This window comes from Lepisosteus platostomus, chromosome 9 (genome assembly GCF_059453375.1).
Source record: "Lepisosteus platostomus isolate fLepPlt1 chromosome 9, fLepPlt1.hap1, whole genome shotgun sequence".
Taxonomy (NCBI): domain Eukaryota; kingdom Metazoa; phylum Chordata; class Actinopteri; order Semionotiformes; family Lepisosteidae; genus Lepisosteus; species Lepisosteus platostomus.
In genome coordinates this window covers 49,299,531-49,318,191 of record NC_142619.1, presented here as the reverse complement: position 1 = coordinate 49,318,191, position 18,661 = coordinate 49,299,531, and the positions used below count along the sequence as shown (strand labels likewise).

General features: G+C 35.8%; 1 protein-coding gene across 2 annotated transcripts in view; it reads left to right on the top strand.

Moving 5' to 3' along the window:
• The window catches only part of plxna4 (plexin A4), a 345,804-nt gene extending 327,859 nt beyond the window's left edge, over positions 1 to 17,945 (top strand). For both annotated transcript variants that reach the window (XM_088645402.1, XM_088645401.1), the window contains 2 exons: positions 12,151 to 12,301; positions 14,436 to 17,945. In XM_088645402.1, coding sequence (XP_088501528.1) covers positions 12,151 to 12,301; positions 14,436 to 14,531 — 247 coding nt within the window. In that variant the 3' untranslated portion in view covers positions 14,532 to 17,945. The remainder of the gene's footprint in view (positions 1 to 12,150; positions 12,302 to 14,435) is intronic.
• The last annotated feature ends 716 nt before the right edge of the window (positions 17,946 to 18,661 follow it).

Below are 18,661 nucleotides of genomic sequence, written 5' to 3'. Positions count from 1 at the left end.
AATACTCAATTTGAATTGTTCATTTTTTGTTGTATCAGTTAGATATGATTTAAGCCACAACAAATAGTTCTTGTCAGACCAACAGTCTTTTCACCAAGTCTGTATCATCAACAGTATCAATGACAGCACTGAGGTCCAATAGTATAAAAATAATTAAAACAGTTATCAATCTTCAGCATATCATTAGTAACCCTAAAATGTTTCTGTTACTGTACTACACTACAATCTGACATTGGCTGAAATAGTGTCACAGACGTCCAAAGGAACTAACCGTGGGGAGCAGGAGAGCGGAAAAAGACCCATATGCGTAGCGGCGAGACGGGAAAAAGGCCCGGGCTCATTAGTACAAAGAGTTCAGGAATGCCGTATAGAAACCTATGCCCTCAGGGAGCGGACGTGGGGCGCCCTGGTGCTAGGCGGGTCTCAGGACATCCGAACATCAATGCTGAGCGAGGACAGAGTGCAAGACCCGGAAATATATAGCCCAAGGGAAAGAGAGGGACAGGAAGGACAGCAGACTGGAAACTAGGGACAGGACAGAGAAGGAGCGCCCTCTGGCTGCAGAGGGCGTGACAAATAGATTACACAGCTTGTTTGAAAATATATACAGTAATCTTGTTACTGAACAGCACCAGCATGCTGTTAAAAGTTAGATGTGGACCAATATTTACTGAACTGGCTGGGGTCTAAGTTCAGCTATTTCAACAGAGGAATAATAATGTCAAGTTTAATGACTAATGGAAAAATGCAAGATATTATTGACTAACAGCATTTAAGATATGACAATGGCACAAAGAAGAGATGAGATTTGCTAAGATTTGAACACCAGAAGGCAGTGGTAATAGGATCCAAGGAAATTATTTTAGTGATAATTTCAGGTATTTGCTGGGTAGAATTTCAGATGAGATATATTAACCTTGAGATTACATACTGTAATTATTCTCAGGCAGAGAATCACAAAATACAATTTGATTTCATATTTTATACATTTTTTTTTAATTCAACAAGTTTAGCGAGTCTACAGTCTGCATTTAAGAGGTAATGAATTGTATGAAAAAGCATTCTAGAATTATTCTTCTCCTTTTCAATTAGCTTTCCAAAAAAAAAGACCTTGAAGCAGTCTGTGCATTACTATAGGATTGTTGATGTTGCTTGAAAGCCATTAAATGAACAGACAGGCCAATGTCCCTTTATCTATGTTTTTCCATGGTATTTCATGCAGTGAAGCTAATTGGAGTACCTAGCAGAGGTATTTCTTCTAAAATGTTATGTATAATGGAGACATCAAGTCAAGCTACTGTAGCTGAGGGGCACTGACAGTAACAATGGCTTGGGAACGCATATTTGAATGAATATCATTGATGTCGGGAACTTAGTTTTTGAGCAGTTACTAGAACCTACAGATCAAGTGATTAGATGCTAGGTTTAAGCAGGTCACTAATGGACAAACTGCATGTGATATCAAGGGCTATTATGTGTTCTTTGGCATGAGTGGAAAAATATACATTTTAACGAAAGAGAGGGAATCTGGGGTGTTGATCTTGGGTTATACCTGGGGGGGGGATGTTTACAATCTTTTGGGAATGAGACATACAAAAAGATTCATGCTGAAACACTTTAAGTTGATATGGTTAGAGCTGAGGGGAATATCACTAAGAGTGGCTATGTCAGGAGAATGTGAAATCACAGGTTTGATACTGGTCCCTGGCCAAACAGGATCTGCCAGTAAGTAAATGAAAGGAATCTAGACCAGGAAAGTGGAACATGTAAGTTTAAGGACTAAGCAATGGTGGGTCCTTTCTCAGTTGATTTACTACTTTTCCATTTATTACAGAAAATATGGTTATATGTAAATAGGTCCTCCAGACTAATCACTAATGCACATATTTTTATAAGTACCTTTTTCCAGCTCTGTGTTTCCCATTGTATATTTACAATTGATATCTTAGCAGCTCTTCTCTTGTCCACATAAATGTGATCTTTTTGGTGTTTAGCCATTCTTCAATTCTAGCAATATATTATTTTTCCTTTGCTGCTTCCGTAGTGCCTTCAAATCATGTTACTGTGGCATCATTTTTGAATTTCACTCTTTTTACTGACTCTTCCAGAAAATAGTTCATGGATATAAATTAGGGAAAGCAGTGTCATTAATAGATATCTCTATGGGACACCACTAACTATATCACTGCAATTGGAGCATTCACCATTTTCCTGTCCATTAACCAGTTCTTAATCCAAATATCTGCATTTCCCTGAATGCCTGCTACCTGGAGTTTGAGAATTAATCATTTTCAATAGACATCCTAAAAAGCATTTTGGAAATCTAAATTTACCATATCATGTCCTCTGCCTGTATCCATTACTGATGTCACTTGTTGAAATAACTCTATGTATATATCATGTAATGCCATGAACAGGTATCATAGGACAATCCTAAGAGAAATTAACAATAGGAAAAACCCAGATAGAAGCCTTGACAACAAAAGATCTTAAGTTAAAAAGAATGTACAAGAAGTGTGTAAAGTTTTCCAAAAAATGTTTATCGTCATTTTGTCTGTGCTTTCATGGTCAACTTTGTTAAATTCATTAACCTAAAGACATTACAAAAAATGGAGAGAATGTCTTCATCAGACCATATTTTGATTGCAGTATGAAAAAATACCCAATAGTACAGTATATGCTTGAAGTTAAGGGACTAAATTTAATTGCATTCCTTTCTGAGCAAAGGACTTGATTGCTTTCAAAAAGGATGACTACTGAAAAAAGGTCATTAAAGATAATTGAAAGACGACAGCTGTATAATGATGAGTGTGTACAATGCTGAGTTATCGGTCTGACAATTTTCATTTTAATTGAAACTTTGTTGGCTTAAGAGGAAGTCACAGATACTCTCCATAATATGGGATAGTTTTTTTTTAATGTTACCAGAATAACACCTCTTTGACCTGTTTTGAATGATAAAGAGGTCGTCTTCTTAGTGTTGAAAGCTTAGCATGCCTCTCATAGTTACTCTGGAGTTCACTGCACACTAAAATTAAGCAAGCTTGCTTCATTTTTATTTGGTGCACCATTTAGACCTCATTATTAGCACTAATAAAAAATTGCACCAATATACTTTTTCAGAAAGTAGGACAGCTGTTAGTTTTCCATAGCCCAGGGTAGCAAAGTGTGATTCTGTGATCCATTTCCCATACACTAAATTTCAAATTAAAATACATTATAAATAAATGGGGCTCCTGAAATGCTTGAGGCTCTCTATATTTAATACACAAAATGTGTGGCAGTTTATGAAAATGCAAGCAGTAGTGTTGGTAATTTGTTAAAATGAAAGTTTTATTAAATTTATTTGAGAGCAGTACTGAATAAAAAATGATTTGGTTTGTGGAAAGGTTAAAAAAATATTTATTTGCTGTCAGTGTATGAGATTGCAGAATTTCCTATAGTGAATAAATACATATTTTTGTCATATTTATAGACGAGAATGAATAATGATGATAAAGTAAATCAAATAAATTTGTTTTAAGGGCTTCCATAGTGTTGATCCAGTATTGCCATCCGCTTGAAGCACTGATTGAGCACTATGCTTCAAACCAAGATTCATTGTTATTCATTTGCTTTATGGATTACAAGTTAATTACAATTACAAACTGTTCTGTCACAATGTTTACGTTGGAAAATTCCCCAACTGTTCAGTGATGTTACAGGGTCTATAACAAATACTAATATATTTTCTGGCTGTTCAGAATTGTTTGCCCCAAGGGGTTAATAATTGGACTTTACGAATACTGCTTAATGCAGTTCTTCCTAATTTCATGCATTGACCTGACATTCCAAGCTGAATTGTTTATGTCATTTTGCATTAAGAGTCGTCAATATTGACTGCTTCTGGCAGCTATATTAGACACTTAGTTGATACCATTCAAATCCGATATGAAAAAACTGAACTTTTGCTTCTTCTTTTTATAAAAAGATGGTTGTTGTATAGCAGTGTTCCTTCATTAATATGCAGTAGTCACAAGATGTAGTTAAGGAACCGTGATATGTTTGCTTCACCTTACACTGGGAAGTAAACTGGAGAAGATTGGAACACCTGCAGTACCTCCTTAAAATCAGACTAAAATGTAATGACTCATCTTATAATAACGGAGCTTATTATAAGTAAGTAGATATCGATGTGGCTAAGAAATAATCACTACAAAACCCAACACAAGGCTTAATATAGGAAAATAAGCATCCAGAGCTCATTTTTCTTGTGTTTGTTTTTCCTCAGAGCTGCATAAAATTTCTATGAACTTTTGTTCCTGAAGATAAAGCATATTTTTCTCATTTTGTGCTTCAGTCTGCTTTCATTCATGTCTTAGTAATTACACAGTAAAGCTTAAAAGACCTTTGGAGTAAAATGAACACAAATGACCTTGCCTGCAGTCTTTTAAATCCAGCAAAAAAAATCTTACTGTAGTTCACTTTGAGTACAATAATGATGAAAGAGATCAGCGGTGAAACTTTTGTCTGAAAATGGCTTGCCGTGCTTCACGTTGTCACAACCTGCAATTTTCTATGCCTTGTCAATTGCAAAGAAGAATGAAGATTTACTGAGTTTATAAAATAAAGAAAAATTTTACAATTTGCGTTATTAGTGAGACAGTCTTGAATAGAATCCATGTACTGTTAGTGCCTGCAAGACATGTTGAAATGAATGGTGTAAGTGCTTCTAGCCATACAGATATGCCTGGTTCACAGAGCTGAGTCTCAGTAAATTAAACTGTCATGCATTCTCAGGTTCTCACACTTGATGTCTGCAGTGCCACACAATTTCCACCTCTGTCTGCCTGCTGCCTCACTCTTCAGGTCCTTATGACAGATATGACATGTGGTGAAATGAAGCTGACATAACATATGCTCCAACTGACTTTACTGTTGTAAAAACTATTGTGTGTCGCTGTGAACACCGTGGACTTCTGTAGAACCCTTTATGGAATTCAGAAACATATGCGATGTGTTTTTGTATAACTGTACACAGTAACAGCATGGTACACATTTTAGTTAGAAACTCACTGTGCTTTTCAAACCTTGATTTCAAGAACAGCCAGATGTGCTGTATTAAATGTTGTTGCCAATTTGCATGTGTTTTGTGGTTTAGTTTTCCTCATACAAAAAGTCATATGAAACAATTATTTAAAGACAGGAATTGAAGGATATTTTAAATATAAGTCTTAAAAGGAGGAAGGACTGAGAGTTAATGGCTATGGCAAAGTTTGGAATGGATGATCTTTTGTCCCTGACTTTATCTGAACCTCATCAGCAGCAGATATAACAAACAAGCATCATGATTTATATATCCTAGGGGAAGTCATGTAATTGTAAAATTACAACAACAGCAACATTCGTAAGGCATCAATATAGCTTTCTAAGGAGCACCTCTCTTCTCTTAATGCACTGGTTCTTTCAAACATTTTTTTCCATAAATAACTGAAAAAGGATCTTAGCTAATGATAAGCAAAATGAAATTACACTTTCATGCCTTGCTAACAGAGCATCAATTATTTTCCTCTTTGCAAATGTGCTGAAAATGTTAGCTTGAAAGTCAGTATAATAGTATTCAACCATACTGCTGAAACAACAGGAGTCTGATCTAAAAAAATGAAAAAGAAAAACATCATCCATCGACCTTTCCTATTTTCTTGCGAAAACAGTTGGCAACTTTTTCCTATCAAGTTGTCTTGGGGTACTTTGGAAACTGAGGGTTTAAAGGAACATGCCTCTGTCTACTTTGTCACTCTGTGACAAACATGTTTATTCAGACAGACAGCTATACAGTAGGCCTTCAGGGGTTCAGGTAGTATACTATTATTTTAAGTATAATTTATACTGTTACAGTTTAACTTCTCATAATTTATCTTCTCTTTTATCAGTTTTTAACATTTTGACAAAATATGTAACTGCCTTTTGGGGACAGTATTTTATAAGGAACGAACTACATATGAAGTTAAATAGTAATTTTAAGTAAAAATGGTTTAACCACATAGCTTAGGCATTTGAAACACTTCTTAAATTAATTTTGGAAAGCAATAAATGATAATTCAGTAGTGAACTAAATTTTGCAAAGTATTTTTACTATAAAATGTTATTTACTGTATACTATTCTTAGGCAAAGGATAAAACTGCACTTTTCTGTTTAAAAACAGATAAAAGTCCCTTTTATAGTCTTAACTACTTGCAGTAGTTATAGTCTTTCCTAGTTCTCTGTTTTCATAAGAAAAATGTTAGGATATGAAGAAAAGCTAAAGAAAATACTGTATATACTAATAAAAATTGCTGTGTGTGTTTGTTTAAATGTACCGTCTAGGCCTTGACTAGACTAAAACTTTAGCCCACCCACCAATCACAAGTTTTCGAGTTTGATGCATTCAAAATGTAGAAGCAAGTGTAAGTGTCTGACAAACAAATTCCATCAAGTATTGTGTTCAGATTTTAGGTAGTCTGCCTTTCAGTTTTTTAAAGGTCACTTATGGGCGGTGCGGTAGCTCTGTGGCTAAGGATCTGCGCCTGTGGCTGGAAAGTTACTGGTTTGTATCCCATGGCCGGTGGAAGAATCCTACTCCGTTGGGCCCCTGAGCAAGGCCCTTAACCCCAACTGCTCCAAGGACGCCGTATAAATGGCTGACCCTGTGCTCTGAGAAATTGATGAAACTTGAAATTTTCTCAAGAGATTGTATATAGCCAATAAAGTAATCTTTTAGTATAACATGTACCTTAAAAAATACGAATGTGGAAGACATTTTTTCAAATATATCTCCTGTTCTTTCTTGAACACCATGTACAGTAAATTATCACAACCCTCAATACCACATTCCAATTTACATGTTTTTTTCTCCATCACTGGGAAGCATGTATTGTCAAAGTTTACCAGTTAGATTTACTACCATGGAAAAAGTAGAATGATAGTTATTTTGTGCTAATGTATAAAATGTTACAAATATTTGCATGCATTATCAGTATAGGAAATTGAAAATAATATACTGTATTTCACTGGAAACATACCATCTTGGAGAGCAGAACCCTTAGGGCCTAGATTTAAGCTTCAGAGTGTCTGATTAAAATATTTGCAATGTCACATTTGACAAAAATTGTTCACATGCAATACTTTTCCTGTTGACAAACTGATTTTCTTGACTGTATAACAGAAGATGAATTGCTGTCAACACAGAAGTAAAGACTTGCCTGCAGCTTTACTGAACTAATTCAGAATCTCTGGCAGAGCCATTTAATACTGCTTGACAATTTACCACCATTGTTGTTATTACCATTAAAAAGCAAATTAAACAGTGAATGATAATAAACAAAGCAGACCAAATGAAATATAAAACTCCTTGATCTGCTTTACCTAGTATTGTGAGAGTCTTTTGACAAGCTGAACTGGGGTGTGAAAGTTCCCAGTAGGCTTCAAGATGACATTTCCTGGTGGACAGTCACATGAAATGTTGCTGATGGCTTTGCTTCACCTCCAGTGAAGTCCATGCTGTTGCTCATATTTAGAAGAAAACTTTCCTTCACTGTTGGATTCATAAGGCTGCTTTAACATGACTTGAAATACTGAATATAAACTTCACTCAACCTATACTGATGAGTATAGGAGTCATGGTTTGACAATTTCCACAGAGTAATAACTTTGCAGCTTTGTGATTTAGTAGCACTGTGCCTATCCTTGACTGTCACTTATCTAAACTTGACGTGGAAGCATTACCTTCTTTTATTTCAGATTTTCTTCCCATTAAACGCAAGGGTCCTGGAGAAATTTCAAACTTTTTACCTTGGGTTTTATTTAATATTTTCCTTTCAATTGTTTAGTGAGGCGATTAAACAAGTAAGAGAGGCCCCCTGCAGAATTTACCTGAGGCTGTCAAAGAATAAGACACCATGGCAGAATCCAGCACATCCCTATGAACACTTACGTAGAATTGACAGTGGGGTTTTTTTTGCACCGCTTATGAACATCTGAAAAGTGTCATGTAACACAAGCCATGTCAGCTTAGCCTGACAATTTTGCACTGTACCATCTAACCCTTAAATATGGATCGGTCTTTCAGAAAACAAACGCAGAGCTCTGTTCACTAAGTGGAAACAACCCGAACAAAGTACCCCTGCCTAGCTTTTGTTCTGAATGAAAAATTACCTCAGCTCCTAGTGGCTTTCTAAGTGCTCCCCATCAGCAGGTGTGTTGTGCCCTGGCGGTGAGTCATTGGACACCTGTCACTTACCCTGGCTTGGCAAGCTTTTGTTCCTAATTGTATAATAGACTATTATCAAGTCAAATTTTTATGTCCAGAAGATGTCAGGTTGAAGGAATTAAAAATGTAAATGATTGAGTTTAATTAACAAGTTGACAGGGGTGCACAGCTGCAGTTGACAGTGACTGATTGTCTTCCTCCAGCCCTCTTTATTTTGAAGCAGTTAAGACCTTATACAAGAGTAGGGGAGGGGGGGTACAGCAGAGAAGCCAGACAGGTGTCCTTTATAGTGAGGAGCTCTATTTAAAGTACTTTACAAGGGCAAAAGCCCATTAAGAGCCATCGCGGCTCTCTAATGTGTTGCATTTACATTCTGGAACCAGAGGAGTCGATTTACGGGTAGCAGGAAGTTGTTTGTCACTTGAATGAGGAAAGTGCCGGTAACAATGGCAAAAATGAAAACCCGATGAGAAGGAGTGGGATGGGGCCTCCAGGATGTACAGTAATTATGTTATTGGCCTTTATTTTCAAGAACTGTATTTTTCCTGGAATACCCAGTAGTGATGAATGGATATGAATTTTATGGCATTACTACAAACAATAATTTTATGTCATTTTAAAGAAACAAAAAAACAGAAGTGGTTGTTTCACAGATCCTTATTTGTATAGATATTCCAGGCTTAACAATAAAGCTTGTCTGTGGAAAATTAGCAGACTACAAAGTCAATCCTTTGTTCACAATACTGAAGAGAATAGGAAGACCAAATTAATGAAAGCCTATTTTTCAGCCCAGGCTGTTTCAAGTAATGAGTCGGTTTTACATTTGTGAGCATCAGTATTACTTTCTGAAATGTTTGCATGCCAATAAACAGTACCCAGAACTAAACCATTACTATGCTTGCCATGTTACAAATGCAGTCCAGCAGTCTCAGTCCTCAGTTGGCAGGTATGGACTGGCCAGGAGCTAGAGGCCTGTGGCAAACAAAAATCCATCAGCTACCTGGCTTGTTATTTCCAGCTGACAGCTAGGTCAAAAAAATATTCAATTGGGAGGTAAACCTCTTTTAGATATTGAAAATTATTGTGTGAATTATCCAAAGCTATTGGATAATTCAAAGCTATTGATAAATTATAATATATGCAACAAATCTGCTTTAAAAAGTGATCAATTTGTGAGTTGTTGGAATAACAGGAAAAGATTTACAGTATTTTGTTTTCAAATAATTTCCTTTCAAATTCAAATTAAAAAGTAATTTAACTTTGTTTTACTGTAGACTTTCCAACCTCATTTTCAGATCCAAAACTATTCATGTATCACTTTATAATTAAATGTGATAGTTAACATTATGAAAAAGACACAATTATGGTTATTTTGTATGTTCATCCTTATATCCCATGATTGTACCCTTTGAAATGATAACTTTACAGTTCATATTAAGCCTAGTAGAGCTTTCAGTACTGCACTCAATAACTGTGTTCTAGAATCTAGATAACCTCAGCAGGTACTGTATACTCAGGTAGGATCCTAATCTTTTTGTTTTATATTTTAATCAAAACTACAGTATACTCCATATCATCATAAACTAAAAAGTAATGGAGGAGCTGTTTGTTCTAAGCCTGCACTTTCTATATGCTACAATATAACATCTGGAAGCTTTTAAGGATTTTGGAATACTGATGTCAAAGAGCAGTGTCACTATAAAACACATTCTTTTCTCTCCATTATCCTGTATCGTTTTAAATTGTGTACCTTTAAATCAAACAATGATATTATTCATTCCAGTTTCTTATACATTTTTAGTCAAATTAATGAGAGTGTATCTCAGTATTGCCAGGTTTTAAAAGGTGCAGTTTTAGTTACAATGTCACATTCTGTAGTGACAGTATGACTAAAGAACATAAAGAACAAATGCACTCCTGCATTTGGTTACTTGAAAAAAAGAAGGATATGAGCTTTGACAACATGGCTGGGTAGCTTATTCCAGACTCACATAACCTTTGTGTAAAAAACTGCCTCTCAGGCAATTAAAATTCTTCTCAGCTTTTAATGCACTTCTCCCGAGTTTCTGCTTGTAATAATATTTTTTTATTTGACATTGTGTCTCAAGGTATACATATATTAAAACTGTAAATTAACTGGAATTAAAAGCTGGTGTATAAAGGGAGCTGACTGATGTTCAAAATCGAATGTAGAAGAGGTTATTCAATAGTCTTGGTGCAGTACAATAGAAAGCAAGCAACAGATTAAAAATTATACCAAGATTCCGGCACTTGGACTGTCCTCCGGTTCATTTTTCAGTTATTCTGAAGAAGTGCATTTGATGGACTTTGTCGGTGCCTTTGATGACTTTGAATACTTCTATCAGATCCCCTTGTAGACATCTCTCTCAGTACCAAAAATATAAGTTCAGTTTGTCTAGCCTGTCATTGTAGGACATTACTCTAAACCTGAGAATGCACTGTATCTAGTCACTCTTTCCTGGATTGATTTCAGAGGAGCAGTATCTTTTTTTCTAAGCAAATTGTAAACAATATTTTTCAGCAGTTCGAATGAATGTGAGAGATTCAAGATTTAACCTTTTTTTATTTGCCATATACAACAAGTGTATTGGAAGGCTTACACGTTGAGCTGTACCCAGTAATAGTAAAGGTAAAAAATAGGCACAAGTGACAAACAGACGTGGACAATAGACATGATAATACAGCCAAGACAGGACATAGTACAAACAGTGCAGTACCTTAAAGTGCAGGTGAAAGACAAATATACAGTACGCATATGGAAATGTTTTGGCAAAGCTTACCTACTGTAGCTAAAGGAATGGCATCCTTTCTGAGGCTGAAAACCCCCTACCCTTCACAATTGCAAGGATTCAGCAAGGGAGTCTGTCGCAATGTGTGAGAAAGATTCTTGAAAGGATGTCCTGGACGAAAGATGTGTTTAGGTAGGTAAATCGGAGTGTTCAAGATTAGGATGTAACCTTCCTTGCGAATATCTATTGTAACTTATCCTGTATTACACAGTAGTTCTTTTAAGTGAGGTCTTATTCATGCTTTTTATGTGGCTTTCAGTTTTAGTAAAAGAAAGTATGAATAATGTGATTATTATATTTGGTCATATTTAATATCCATTACGGATGGCACAGTGTTACAGTGGTCAGCATTGCTGACTCGCAGCACTGTGGCCCTGTGTTCAATTCTGCGTGGATTTTGTACGTTCCCCCCATACTTGTGTGGGTTTCCTCTGGGTGCTTTTGTTTCCTCCCATAATCCAAAGGACATACTGGTAGGTTAATTGCATTCCGAGAACATTTCACGTGGTGTGAATTCGTGCATGTCTGTCTGAGTGTGCCCTGCGATCCCTGCGATGGACCCATGTCCCATCCAGTGTGTACCCTGCCTTGTGTCCATTGGTTGCATAGATAAACTCCAGTTCCCCTGTGGTCCTGAATTGTATGAAGTGGTTAGAAAAATGGATGAATGGATGGAAAGGGTATAGTTCATAGAGCAAATTGCCTTTTATTTTTATGCTGCTGAATACACATTCATGAGATGTTTGGAAACTCAAAAGAAAGAAAACAAAGTAATTTCTAGAATGCTACTCTGAAAGACAGACTCCATCTTTTTAGCAATATGTTACACGTTTCCAGGTTGCAAACAATATAATGTGTGGTGCGATAGCAGCAAATTAGTTTTTCATTGTGCAGTGCTCTGTTAGGACCTGAAACTAATCATGTCTGGACACAGTAAGCTCAAGTAAATTACAAATTTATTAGCAGTGTGGACACTCTGAGCTGGAGTAACTATAACAATTTTAAATGCTATTTTCAAGGTCAGTTCTTTAGCATGAACAAGGCCTTTATCTCATTGGGCAATTCTTTCTAGCCATGGTTTCTAATGTTGTTTTTCATGGTGTTTTCAACAGGTACTACTCAGACATCGGTAAGATGCCTGCCATTAGCGATCAGGATATGAATGCCTACCTAGCGGAGCAGTCCCGCATGCACATGAATGAATTCAACACAATGAGCTCACTCAGTGAGATTTACTCATATGTTGGAAAGTACAGTGAGGAGGTAAGTACAAAAAAAGCGTTAAAGTGAACACCCGAAGAAGGCTCCACAGCCAAACCGTTGTGTTTTACTTCTCTTTTCAGCATGGAATAAACCTTTACTTGTTCCATTAATGTTAATATAGAAATTATGCTGCAAGTCAGTTTGTTCTCCCAGGTTTGGAATATAATGCAGTATAATAATTCTAACTCATGGAGGCAGCTCAGTACTGTACATAGGCAGAAGACCAAACTCCAATGTCCATATGACCCCTTGGCGTATTAACTTTGATAGATGTTATACTGTATAATGGTTCTCCAAAATATTCTAAAGGCACACTACTCATTTACTTCTGAATGCTTTACATCTTCAGCCCTGCTCTATGGTGCCACTTTCTAAGGAAGAGCAATAAGCAATTGAAGATTGCTTTGAAGAGCCAGTTCTGTATTTCGAAGACTACAGATAAACTGACCCAAATCAAATTGTTTTATATTGTTTTTGTGCAGATTGTCCAGCCTGCCTGTGAGGCGAACCAAACTGAAATGATTTAAATGCTTTGAAAGCGCTTTATAATGCACTGTACCATCTTTTGACTAAATTGAAATTGTAGATGGGAAAGCATTTACAGGGACAAAGCAGAGCGTTTTTGTCTGAGCAAAGAACAGAAAAGCAGTAAATTGAAATATTGCTTCATTTTGTCAACCACCAGCCATTAGAGGAAATACTCTTAGGGATGGGATGAAAATCTGTGTTGCATATGTCATGCTTGTATTTTCCCTCATTCTCTCTAACTATAATTTACAGTTAGAGGAATGTGACCAGGCTCATTTTTTACTCTATATAAAGACAAAGGGATTAATAATGTCATCCAGCTATAAGAAAAGCGATCTTTTTTTACTACATTTTAATTCCTTATTATTCATTCATAGAGCACCCGAGCCTTCTCCATGCACGGCTCAGAAACATCCCATTACAAAGAGTGAGATGAAATAGCTGCAGCCACTGTGGCGGACTTCCTTTAATCTGATTGGCTTTATTGATGTGTACTCCTTTCTCCGGCACCTCTTCCTAGCCTGCTTAAGATTGCTTTCGGCTGGAAAGATTAAAAGAAATCATACATGGCAAAAAAAGGTGAAACTGCAATAGTCTCCCAAGGGCATAGCTGCTGTTTTCATCTCTGGAGTTCTCCCTCCGTGCCTTTCAGCTTCGCTACTAAAGACATCCTTAGTATGGCCTACAAAAATCAGCATGCATGTATGGTAATTTGTAACACTCCTGGATTTGTGGGTATAACGGGGTTTTCAAGGATTTCTCAAGCTGTTTGATGTATAATGTCATACAATTAAATGCCTGCTGCATTCTAGCAGAAGTTGCAGTTAAAGACTTTTCTTAATGAAAAATGTAATGCATTTGATTATTTGGAAGCCATCGTGTCATATTAGTTTCTTTATGCTGATGTTTTATAGTGTATACTTTTTATTTTTATTCTGAAGAAGTCTTTAATCTGGACCTCCATCCCGAATTCACATTTATTTTGGGGGTATTTGTATGTAAAGTGAAAGGTACAGTGCATGAATAGCTTTTCCAGGTTGTACTGGCCTTGTTTTTCCTTTTGTTGGTTTATTGCAACTTGTACATACATGACCTCTAACTGTAAATTTCATACAGTATATGTATTATAAATTGTCCTGGATGCCTAATAGTAAAAGTTATAAAGTAATGTGTAATCTTGGGCCTTTAACAGATTACAAAATATGTTGTAGGTTGCCCATTCATTTCTTTAAACGGGGTGATACAGTGAATTTTAAAAGGTACATTTGGGAGACCTACAAAGATGAGCAAATCAGAACAGCCTTTTGTCATCAATGGTTTCTTTGATTGACAACTTACAGGTCAGAAAATGATGTATAGCATAAAGCAGTTTGATCATATCAGGTCAGCTCCATTCCCTGGCTCATTGCGAGCCCATGTGTTTTACTAAAGCTATAGTTTATACAGAACTGGGAATTTCACCTCCACAAACCACAGCTTCCACTTGCTTAATAAAAACAATGTTAATCCTTTAGTTGCTTCCCGTTTTTTCCAAGGTTCAATCTATTCTTGGCACAACCGTCTTGCGCAAGAGAATACAATTTTGTTTTTGTTTCTGTTCTCACAGATTGTGTCTGCACTGGAACAGGATGATGCTGCAAGGAAACAGAGACTGGCCTTCAAGCTCGAGCAAGTGGTCACTTTGATGAGCATAGACAGCTGAAAACCACTGCCCCGGTGTGTGCTAGGAGAGCAGAAACCGAGCCGTGCCTGAATGAAGACCTGTCATCTTTTCACCATCAGCGAGTTCCTTGTAGCTCAAGCATTGTATCACTATGTTAGCTCTACTTACAGAAGAATGAATGGGGATAGAGGAGCTTGTCGGAATAGTGGATTTTAATTAATCCCCTGGTAAAGTGTTGCCTTGTATATACTACTGATATAAAAAAAATATCTGAAGCAACATTTGGTGTCAGTTTGCTTTGATTTTTCAACAGAATGGAGATTAATTCTATAACAGAGGCACATCACATTTAGGACAATATGCAATGTCATAAAAAAGGTAAACAAACGAAGAATCTTTTGGGAGATTTACAGGCCAGAATAATTTATATTTAAGCATACAGGGAATAAAGAAAGCGTTTGTATTGTTAGACCCAAAAAGAAGCGGAAGAGAGTAATTTAAGACAAATAATGTATCTGTAATTTGAATGGACAAATGTTTTAATTGTGGGCGAAACTTTTCCTCACCATTGTAAGGTGAAAAGGCATTTGAATAGAACAGATAGGATCAAAAAAAAGAATTCAGCTGATGTCTAATATATCCTGCAACCTAAATTTCCAAATTTAGAATTGTGCTGATAACAAAAATGGATAACTTCGAAAAGAAGATGTTTTATTTAAAATATTCAAGACCTGCAAATGAATGTTTGGAAAAGGCAAATCATCAGGCATGAAGCGCTGAACCTGACTCATTTACTGTAGAGCTGATAATGGTAACAATGCTTGTTTCTTCATATGTGCCACCACTGCATTTTTTGATGAAGTGTTGCATAGGTTTGTGAATAATGTCCCTCATCAGTCGAATGTACCGTCTGTAGTGCTACAGAAGTCCAAAATTATGTGGCGAGGACTTTTTTCTTTGAAATGCCTGGAGAAAAAAAAAGAAATTGACAACTAAGAGATGTGTAGTGTACTTTTTTGACATGTACTGACTTACTGTATATGAAGGCTGCAGACTGCAGAATGGGGACTTCTAAACTGCCACTTAATGCACAGTTCTGTGCCTAATTGGTACAAGCAAGTTTTGGATATCCCAACTTCGTTGTGAAGAGTTGTAGACTTTTATTTCACTGGATGTTCAGTGAGACTCTGGAACAAGTGGACAATGCTGGCCAGCAGAAAACCAAAGGAGTCTGATTTTAAAAGAAAAATAAAGTGCCACATTGAAAAGAAACAAGAAAATGATATTTTATTTACAGCCTCAGTGTGTAAAATAATCTGCGGGCAAGCTGGCTTTTTATTTTTGTCCTTTCCATTTTTGCACACTGTATCTTTTGCCCAATCCAGTTACCATTTTGCACAACCGAGGAGAAACCAGAGAATTTGGAAAGAAAGTGAATCTCGTCTTTGAAGGTACAGCTTTCTTTGAGGTTGATATCGATCTCAGAGTTTTTAACACTGAAAAGAGCAACAATACAAACATTTGGATGCGAATATTGTCAGATGACAATAGAGCTGCCCTCCTTTTCTTTTACCTTCAAGCTTTCTTTTGCCTTGAAACGTGCCAGACTTGTGATGTGAATGTGTGGATGCCTCAGTAGATCCACCTTGGATCTTTTGGCTTTTTAAGCGCATGTACTACAATTTAAAAAAAAAGAAAAAGAAAAAAAGCCTTGCAATGACGTGGATGTGTTTTTTTTTTAATTTGCTTGGAAGCATCAAACAGAGTGGTTTGTCATGTTATTATATTACTCTGTTAAGGTGGAACCTTTATCCAGTTATCCATGTGACCATTCCATGTTTTATAAAATATTAGACGCTAATGTAAGTGGTACCTTAAAAAAAAATATATACCCTGCATGTTGACTGGATGTTATGAAATGGAACTGCCTTGCAATCAAAATATTTATCTAATATGCTAAAAGCTAATTCTAAAAACTGGAGTTGGATTCTCCCATACTGTTCTTTTCAATTGTCTTCAATATAATGTATTATGATTATCATATATCATTTATTAACCTCACAGAGATTTAATGTCTTTACAGTTTGGTAGACTGTCTTTCTATGAGTAGACAGCTTCTATAAATGGTTGATGTAAGTTTCTCCATTGAGATTACAAGTGGACTACGCCACAAAAACCAGGCTGATGGCAAATATCCACAGAAAGGATAAATGTGCCTTTTAATACAATATAAAACTTAATTACTACTGTCATTTACTGCTACTGATGTATGGCAGTGTCCTTAGGCCACGATTCTAGATTATGAGCTATATGGGCATACAATGAGCTTTTCTGCAGTGAGCCTATGAAAGCCTGGCACTCATTTTATGTGAATAAGAAGCAAAAAAAAACAGTTTTAAATTTAATGTGGCTTAATAAATCCTGCATAGCTCTTTAGGATATATATTTTTTTCTATGCAGAGGTTTTGTTCTATTTTGTTTTCTGTTGAAGAAGTGAATATTAGTTCTGTCAACAAAAAATTACTAAAATGTAAGTTGCAGTACATTTTCCAAAGAAAGATTTTGATAAGTCTTATCAAGGAATTTGCACCTGATTGCAATTTGCTGTATTTATTGGAAAAGAAAAATCTTGGAAAACATCCACACTTTAAACTCTTATCGCAAGCACATTTTAGTGTTTATCAATTTACCAAATGGCTTTACACTCATTTAACACAGTGATTTTTCTTTTTAAAATAAATTGTGCAAATAGCATATTGGTGCAAGCTTGAATGAAGGAAAAAAAGCTCCTGTAGTCTGTTTGCTTCCCTTAGGAACCTCCATTAGGCTCTTCAGGTCCCTCTGAGGAATCTGTATTGGTTCTGGGGGCTTAATTTACAGAGTGAGATTCTGTATTGGGTTTGAGTTTGTGTTATCATGTGTTTTATGTTGTTTCTTTTGTTCCAACATTGCTCTTGGTTTAGGTTTCTGGCTTTTGCTTGTTAAGTGTTTTGTTCTCATTACTTGTCACTTAGTACTAAGATAAACACCCAGTGTTATTTGGTTTTTGCCATTAAGATCTATTAAAATGTGGTGTTCAGTGTTGTAATACTCTTGCAGGAAAATGTAATTGTTTCATGCTTATCTACAATGAATGTTGTTCAGAGGATGTGAAACCTTTCAAAACTGCCTGATAAAGATTCCACCTTAAACATTTTGTAAGAATATGTCCTTAGAGCTCAGTGTTATTGCAGGTGTCAAAGAAATGTTAGAAAAGACTTTTAATATTATGATATTTGATGAAAAAATTAAATATGCTGTTTGGGGGAAAATGAAACTTGGAAAAGGCAAGCTTCTCTAACTTTGTTACAATTAATTGTATACCTGTGTATGTAAATATAATGCATTCCTATTTTGCAGTCAAGAACAAAAATACTATTTGTAATATAGAATAAACTTTATTATGAAACAAAATTGGGTGTTTTCTTATGAAAAAAGAAACCAAATGTCTAGGACAAACTATTTAGACCAAACTATTTAAAATAATGCCAAAACTGTTAAACCTAATAGTATTGTATGCTATGGGAATATTTTGAGTTCTGCAAAAAAAAATGTTGTAACACATACAGTATCTGCAATACTACCTTTGCAAATACAATAAACCAAGGTCTTAAGTAACTCGTCTAAGGAAGGGTAGGAAGAGATGAGATGCAACACTGCCTGTTTAAGGAAAGCTCGACTCAGGTCCAGGTCTACTGTATGTCAGTTGATTTGACTTGCAAGCACAGAGACAATCAGGAAATTGAGAAAAATTGAAATCTCAATCTTTTATCCCCTTGTTTTAAGTATCTTCTGTACATACAGACTTTCAGCAATTTTATCATAAGAATAACTTGTTTCATACTGTGTGGCAAATCAAAGGCAAGAAAACATGAATGTAGAAAATATCATTCTAAAATCTGTTGATAGAATTAACATAATTTTAATAAACGTTTGCTAGAAATATTGAAGCCAGATGAACAGTACATTAGTTCTGCAACTGACCAACAACTGTGTTGAATAATATCCTTGATATACTCTCTGCTGGGAAATTTACAGTGTTCTACAACTTTTTACTAATAAAATAGAACTTAATGTTATTAATTATGCATTTTATCTTGTCAGAAACCATAATTAATGACCCCACATTC